The sequence below is a fragment of the Carica papaya genome, chromosome 8 (assembly GCF_054855325.1).
Source record: "Carica papaya isolate Zhongbai chromosome 8, ASM5485532v1, whole genome shotgun sequence".
Taxonomy (NCBI): domain Eukaryota; kingdom Viridiplantae; phylum Streptophyta; class Magnoliopsida; order Brassicales; family Caricaceae; genus Carica; species Carica papaya.
The window spans coordinates 9,252,828-9,260,965 of NC_142316.1; the positions used below are offsets into that span (position 1 = coordinate 9,252,828).

At 34.9% G+C, this 8,138-nt stretch overlaps 1 protein-coding gene across 1 annotated transcript; it reads left to right on the forward strand.

The window, feature by feature from the left end:
• Nucleotides 1–5,140: 5,140 nt before the first annotated feature.
• Nucleotides 5,141–7,641, forward strand: LOC110814487 (3-oxo-5-alpha-steroid 4-dehydrogenase family protein). The gene is made up of 2 exons (XM_022041961.2): nucleotides 5,141–5,536; nucleotides 6,946–7,641. Exons 1-2 carry the CDS (start codon nucleotides 5,207–5,209, stop codon nucleotides 7,417–7,419), a joined length of 804 nt encoding a protein of 267 aa, XP_021897653.1. The 5' UTR covers nucleotides 5,141–5,206; the 3' UTR covers nucleotides 7,420–7,641.
• Nucleotides 7,642–8,138: the final 497 nt, after the last annotated feature.

An 8,138-nucleotide genomic window follows, 5' to 3' on the forward strand; every position in this document is an offset into this window, starting at 1 on the left:
TTCTTAATCGTGACCCTGTTCAGTCTCCTGTAGTCAATACATAACCTAAATGTCCTATCTCACTTCCTTGTAAATGTGACTCTAGCACCCCAAAGGGACACACTATATCGGATGAACTCACTATCCAGCAGTTTGTTGATCTATTTCTTCAGCTCTTCCATCTCAACATGGCTCATGCGGTAAGGGGCAACCGAGATAGACTAGGTATCTGACTAAAGATCTATGGTGAATTCAACTTCTCTATCCACTAGTAGTCCTAGTAGTTCATTAGGAAACACATCCAAAAAGTCTCGGACTACCAAAATCTTTAAGATGCAAATTTCTTTCTTAGGTTTGCTTAATTAGAGAAAACAACCGAGTTAAAGTACTTTGTAATCGAAAAAATTACTACGAGAGAATAATGCTTAAAATTTTTATTAACTTGTAAATGGCTCTTCATTAGGAGGGTTGAATACAAGTTTCTTGTGAAAATAATCTACGGTGGCGTGATATACCCCTAGCCAGTTCATTTCTAAAATTATATCAAAATCTCCCGTGTCAATCTCTATTAGGTCCTCACTCAATTTTTTATCTGCTATATCTATGATACAAGTTCTGTGTATAACCTCCCCTAGTAGTGTCATATTCCTAAGAATAGACACAAATAATGTAGAATCAAGTCTTTTAGGTAATACATTCAAGTTTGGTGCAAAAACATGTGAGACAAATGAATGTGAGGCACTAGTATCAATCAAAACATATGCAAAATGATTATAGATAGTATACATACCTTGTATCATGTCTGGGTTGGCTTCTGCATCTTACTGAGTGAGGTTGTAAGCTCTGCCCTAGATAAGAGGTCTGGGCCTGCTTCTGATTCCTCGGGCACTCTCTCGCGTAGTGCTGGGCACTCCCATATATACGGTAAATATTGTTGAAGTGATAGCAGGGTCAGTCCATATGATCCTTGCCACAATGCTAGCAAGTCTTACCGTGTCCTATTATCGGAATCTGAGGAGGAGCCTGAGTCACTGGCCTAGGTCTCTTGTTGTGCTGAACATGTGCAGTGGGTGCTGGTCTGCGGTGTGAAATCGGGGGCTTGAGGTTACCCACTACTGGAGGAAAAAAACAAAGGTTCTTCTCCACTAGCTGTGCCTTAGCCAGAACAGCTGAGTAAGTGCTGAGCTCGAATACATATAATTGTTGTCTAATCTCAGGACGGAGGCCCCACTCGAACTTTCTTACCTTTCTGCCCTCATCCATCATGCTCTCAGGGGAATACCGACCTAACTTTAGGAACTTTCGGACATACTCTGATATAGTCATATCACACTGGACTAAGTGTGCAAACTCTATTTTCTTTAGAAGTCGGAGATACTCTGGGAGGTACTATGCATTGAAGGCCATCAGGAACTGTTCCCAAGTGATTGGAACGGGTAGGGTGGCCTACTTGAGTTGCCACCAGCGACCTGCCTCTCCCACCAGCATATAGGTGGCAAGTATAACTCTCTGTTCAGGAACCACCCTAAGAGTCGTGAAAGTCTTCTATGTCTCAGCTAACTAGTACTCATCCTCTTCAAATGAGGATACCCTTGCAAAAGTAGATGAATTTATTCTTTTGTACATCTCAATATAGACTGGGTCCATAATAGGTAATATTGGATCCCGTGGAAGGGGGACTGGATTATGTTAGGGAGGGACCGGATGGCCTTGTGGTGGTACTGGATGATACTGTGGATGCAATGGATTGTACTGTGGTGGTGTCAGGTGATGCGATGGGGGCACCAGACCATACTGTGGTGGTATCGAATGGTATTGTAGAGGAGTTGGGTTGTACCGAGGTGGCTCAGGATCCTCCTACTGCAGGGGTGGCTCAAACTGTGACAGTGGAGGAGGGTCAGGTAGCTCTCTCCTTTCCTTCCGGGCCTGCGAGGCAGCAATGAGTCTCTCTAGTATTTCAAAGAGTCGGTCAACATCCTCTCGAAACAAACTTTCCCAGGCTACTCAGTTTAGTGGGGGTCTTCCTCTCCTCATCTATCTGTACCTGCATTTCACAAGGAATGGTTGAGCGATAATTCATTTTTTGGTATTTCTTTAAGTTTTTGTGTAAGTAATGGTTCCAAAGAATGTGGCTCTGATACCAACTATAAATGCCCGAAACTTAAAAGGAAATAAAGTTATGAATTAAATGCGAAAGCAAAATAATAGAATTTAGGACTTATATTCCTTAGACAATAATTTAGAACGCACAATAGGGATACGAGAATGTCCATTTTAAAAGAACAAATAAAAATTAAAAAAATAAACAAAAGGCAAACTGAGCATTCTAGAACGATATTCACTAGCTTTTGAAGAGAGTCCCGATGGTAAACTATTCACAACCCTCTTGTTGATCGAGATCTGGATTTTAGTTCTCTTGATATAAAATAGTTAATGAAAGGGTGAACTACACTAACTTAGTAAAAATATCACACTACTCACTGATACTGAAATTGAAGGTTGGTAAAAATTATAAAAACAACCAATGGAGCTCTTAATTTAAGTAACTTCATTTATCATAAGTAAAACTATTTATTGCATATTTACTGTTGCGAGATTTTCAAAATCAACCTATAGAAATAATAACTCAAATAACATTATAATCTCATGCTCAAGCGAGTAAGAACAACAACTTTTCCTTTTTATTTGCTTATTGGTATCCTTGGGGGTCCATGGGGATGTCCCACTACGCATGAACCAATATCTAAACTTGTCAACTAACCGACTGTCCTATATCTCGTTCGGTATGAGCGTCAAAATAACATTCCTCGATATCCCATCTGGTATGAGGGTGAGTCGGGTCGTCTCCATACCCTGTCTGGTACGAGCGCAAAAAATACCATCTCTCGATACCTCGTCTGGTATGAGGTAATATTTACGGTAGGATTCTATATGTATCCGATCCATCCACCATCTCTCAGGATATCTAATAAGACAACTATTTATTAATTCACTTAACTAAGCAATTTTTCGTTTATATATTAATTTTCAATTTCACAAATTAACCATAAATCACAGAAGACAAACGATACATGCATCAAGAAAGTACAACTGAATCATTTAACCATTCTAGTATATTATCATGCATTTAAAGCTGTAAAATCAAACAATCAGTTAAACATGACAAACAATAAATAACTAACTGGTTCCGACTCCATTAGTAGCCTGTAATTATTCTTAAAATTTTCTAAATTACACAAAATACCATATTATCGATTATTAAGCTTCAATTCTATAACAGAGAATAAGGTGATGGATTCTTACCCGAATTGGTATGCGAAATATCAAACTTTCTAGTGCGCCTACTGGCGGTTCCCGGGCTTCATAAATTTTAATGCAGAGATTAAAACACGTTTCACATATCTAAAAATACTCCAAAATTTAAAATTAGTGTTAAAAATCCTTTTTCGACCAATTTCAAGTCGTTTTTAGCCGGTTTTGGCTGATTTTGGATGGTTTTAGACCCATCCCTACGAGAAAACACATTAGGGGGCTTTGGTTGGCTGAAAAAAATAAAAAAGTAAAGAACTTACTGGTGGTGAGATTTTTCGGTGCGGCGGCTCCGCCAGCTCACATTCGCGGCTGGGTAGTTTTCTTTGCTCAACCTGTAGAAAATAGAACGGTGAACACAACGGTAAAAAAATCGCACGAAATGAAAAATGGGAATGAACTCATCGGAGGTGGTTGCGAGTTTTATTCGCAGTTTTCGGCTCACCCGCTGCTTGTTTTGCTTCGATATAGTGACAGTAGTGCTTGGAATCGAATTCCGAGCGGGTAGGAGAATTGTTACCTTTTTAGACAGTCGGAGGTAGCTCTAGTGTGGCGGCAGACGGCTCCCTTCTCTAGTGACTGGTTCTTTTTATCCGACGGGAGGCTGGTGGCTAGGGTTCGGGTTCGGTGTAATGCAAAATATTTATACTCATCTCACGTTAATTTGGACTATTCATCGTATTTAATTTCGACCGTTTGATCGCACCTAAGGAGGAAACGAATCTAGATTATTCATCGCATTTGATCTCAACCGTTCGATTGCACCTAAGGAGAGAATGAATTTGAATCGTTCATCGTATTTGATCACGACCGTTCGATCGTGCCTGAGGAGGGAACGAATCTGGACCGTCCACGCGCGCGGGAACGCTTCTTGGTCATCTGATCGCAGGGCACGCGGATCGCCAGCGTGGCCTCCCACATGGCACTGAGTTAGCGTGCCTTGCCACTCAACACGCTCCAGTCCTACGTGGCAAAATTTTTTTTAATTGAGTTCTGACTTATAATTTTTTATTTTTCTTTCAAAAACCCTCTTTGAAACCTAAATTTTCACTACTTTTTATCAAAATTATTTTTAATTTCATCTCTACTCTTTTTTTTTCCTTCATAATTTTACATTAAATTAAAATTTATTAATTTTAAAAATAAATTTTTATATATTTTTAGAAATTTAAAATTAATTCTGAATCAAATTCCGAACTCGAAATATTACATAAATTATAAAAAAGGTGATAATTTTAAATTTTTTTATAACTAATATCTTTATGGGTTAAAATAATCAATTTAATCATTACGGTCTGACACAACTTAGGTTAGAATGGTAAAATTTTTTCCAAAGAAGACATTACTATCCGTAAGTTGTCATGAAGCAAAAAAAAACATAATATATATTCCCATATTTGGAATTGCCTATTTACATCTGTCTATTATTCTAGTCAACCATAAAATAGTAACACACGTTTTTTTTTTATTATTACAAATTATTTTCATAATCTCCAATAAAATCATTCAATATAAAAATATTTATGCAAAATGGTGGACCATACTCTTAATTAATTGAAGCATGATGAGTTTTATTTCTCAACCAATTTTTTCTACAAAAATTATATATTTTTTAAATTAAAAATAAAAAATAAATGTACGTATGATTAATTCTATCAAAACGGTGCGTTTTTCCTTGTTCACATTGCGCGTGTATGTATGTTTTTTTTTTTTGGTTGACTTTTTCATATTCTAAAATCTGTTTATGTGAACTCAAAATTATTTTCGGCGTCTAAATAATCATCTGACCAATACAGAATTATGATATGTACACCCTATTTTTTTTTTTTAAATATATATATATATATATATACACACACAGAAAACAAATGCAGAGTCAAAACCCCCGACCCGATTACTAAAACGGAGGAAGGCGAAGATGATAATGCAGAAAATAATTTTCCCCGCTCCGGCCTCTGGATTAATGACGGCCATATCTGCGGCCAGTTTCATCGGAATTACAGCTAGCGGGATTTCGGAGGTGAGAGGGAAACACCTTCAGTACTCCAAATTCTGGAAGGCCGGTTCGCAAAATCGATCTCCATTAATCAAACAGATCAAGCTGCCGAGTAGAGCTGGAATGCTTCTGCTGTATGCTCCTGCATTTTTAGCAGGTGCTGCTTCCTTTTTCCTCTTTCCTGATGAAGGCCTCCGATTTCTGCTAGTCCAATTAGCCGTCTCCATTCATTTCTTCAAGCGGATCTTTGAGGTGAACATTCTTTCTCAATTACTATTTCTTTGTTCTAATCCAAATCCCTTTGTTTCTGTTTCTTCCGATTAGTTATCTTCTTGTGGATATGAAGGCAAAATGAATTGGATGAAATCTCTATTCAAACTGATTGAATTTTTAAGAGATAAGGAATTTTAATTTTCTCAAGGAAAATTTTGAGTTTTTAATTAAAATTTAAAATTAACTGATGACTTCAATTTTTTCCTTTAAAAAGTCATATTGTTATCATGCGTACCAAATTTAATTGAAAAATAAGATTATTAAGACATAATTAGAAAATAAACTAAATAGTAAGGATGCCTTGTCTGATAATTCTAGGAACTAGGAAGTACTAATTATTCAAATTAAATAAAAAGATATCACAATCATATATATTTAAATTAATATTAAAATTTTTAAATAATGACTTAAGCAGTTGTTAGGAATTAAGTAGGAGAGATCAATCAAATCAAATAATCAGAATGGCATGATTATATGTGCATATATATATTCTTCAAGTTTATATATTAAATTAAAAAGATTGAGGCTGAATATTGGGTTTGAGATTCTCAATAATATGTTTGAAAATTAAGGATTTTTAATCAAAGGTAATCTTGTGTTTCCACTTGCAGGAGATATATATATGGAATAAATAATGAAATCAAACTGATTACCACAGGAGTTTAAAATATTATCTATATATTAATTAAATTGAATTTTTAGCTTGGTGCTATCAATATATTGTGTGTGCTTATCTTTAACTGTAACATAAAAAAATAATAGTCTTAGAAGGAAAGTTCCAGAGTGCCTTGCTTCTTAGAGAAGTATTCTACTTTCAATCATTCAACCAGTTGATGATTAATTAATTATTCTTTGTTTTTAACTGTTAAAACAGCACAACTATTTTGAAAGCATCATAGCTTGACTCGTTTAGAAAAACGAATGTGAGAACCAAAAGGGTTGATAAACCCTTAAACCTCACATGGAAATAAACAGTACAAATATTTTTGTCCATTTCAATTGCCCAACAACTTCTATGTAGATTTAACTTTTGAGTCTTCTATAATTATGTTAAAAGGAGAATACTTTTTATCTTGAACACGGGTTTAATTTTTATTAATAATATTGAAGAGTAAAATTCTGAATGCATTACTAGGAGAAAGTAAAAAGCTGGTTAAAAAATAATGTAACTGTTGAAAAACAAATGTTAATTCTTGAATTTATACGCATGCTGGACATAGCTTTTTAGTGCAATAATTTGCATGCTACAATTGGCCTTTATGTACTGAAATTTTTCAATCTAATTCTTTCAAAAAGCTTTAATTTTTTTCCTTAAAATTGTAATGGGTCCTTCATTTTATTTTCTGGGCAAAACATTCTTTCACTATATTTATATAATGTATATGCAGGTGTTATTTATACACAAGTACAGTGGGGGAATGATTCTGGATTCTGCCCTTACAATTTCTCTAAGCTATTTTGTATCAAGTGCGTTTATGATCTATGCTCAACATCTCACACATGGATCCACGGAGCCTGCAGTGGATTTGATGTACCCTGGAGTATTGGTGTATGTAATTGGGATTTGTGGCAATTTTTACCACCATTATCTTCTTTCCGAGCTTAGAGGTAATGAAGGCAAGAAGGAATACAAGATTCCCCGAGGTGGTTTATTTGATCTTGTGATATGCCCACATTACCTTTTTGAGATTTTAATCTTCTGGGGGATCTTCTTCATTTCTCAGACTGTTTATGCCTTTTGCTTTGCTCTTGCTACTACTTTTTACTTGATGGGTAGGAGCTATGCAACTAGGAAATGGTATCTCTCTAAATTTGATCATTTCCCTAATCATGTCAAGGCTCTGATTCCCTTTGTATTTTAGAATTTGATCTTAGAAGAGAGAAAGGAAAAAAAAAAAAAAAGAAAAGAGGCTTTTGTTTATGTGATTATCGAAAGAATATTGTTGTTTTAAGTGAAAACAAAACATGGGGATATATATTGAAGGCATTGTAGTGAATGCCTTTTATCGTACTTAATATTTGGGTTTGTACTAGTTTGATCCATGCTGTGAAATAAGTAATCTTGTATCAACTGTTCTTAGGAACTGTATTCTGTGTGATAGTTCAGTTGTATCTTAATTTTGTTTTTCTTTCTTGATTTATAAGTAATTAAAATGATGGGAAATGTTACTTCAAAACTAGGGAAAATATTATAAATCTTTAATAAAATCAAATAGATCCATGTATAAACAGATCTATCTATTGGTCTTAACAATAGGAAAAAAAAATGGTGTCAATTTTAATAATTAAAAGAAAATATAAATTTATAATTTAATTGAATTACAGAAAACTAGTAATATTAAGAAATAATAACAAACCATTTTTGTTCATTATGATTAAAAGAGAAGGTGGTTGTGTGTCTGTGTGTATACATATATATCTCGAAACTTGAGAAGAGAGGTGTCTCGTTGAGAGGCATTTTTGGTTATATGAGGGGGAAAGAAACATGAATCTGATTGCCGTGAGCAATTAATTTGTTATTAAAAAAAATCATAATTAAATTTCCCTTCTATTTAAGTGTTGATTATAGAAGGGATTTAAT

Excerpts from the sequence above, each read along its gene's own strand:
- LOC110814487 (XM_022041961.2), top strand. The coding sequence starts at position 5,207 with ATGATAATGCAGAAAATAATTTTCCCCGCTCCGGCCTCTGGATTAATG. Across the intron at positions 5,537-6,945 it reads TCTTCAAGCGGATCTTTGAG|GTGTTATTTATACACAAGTA; the intron begins GTGAACATTCTT and ends ATGTATATGCAG.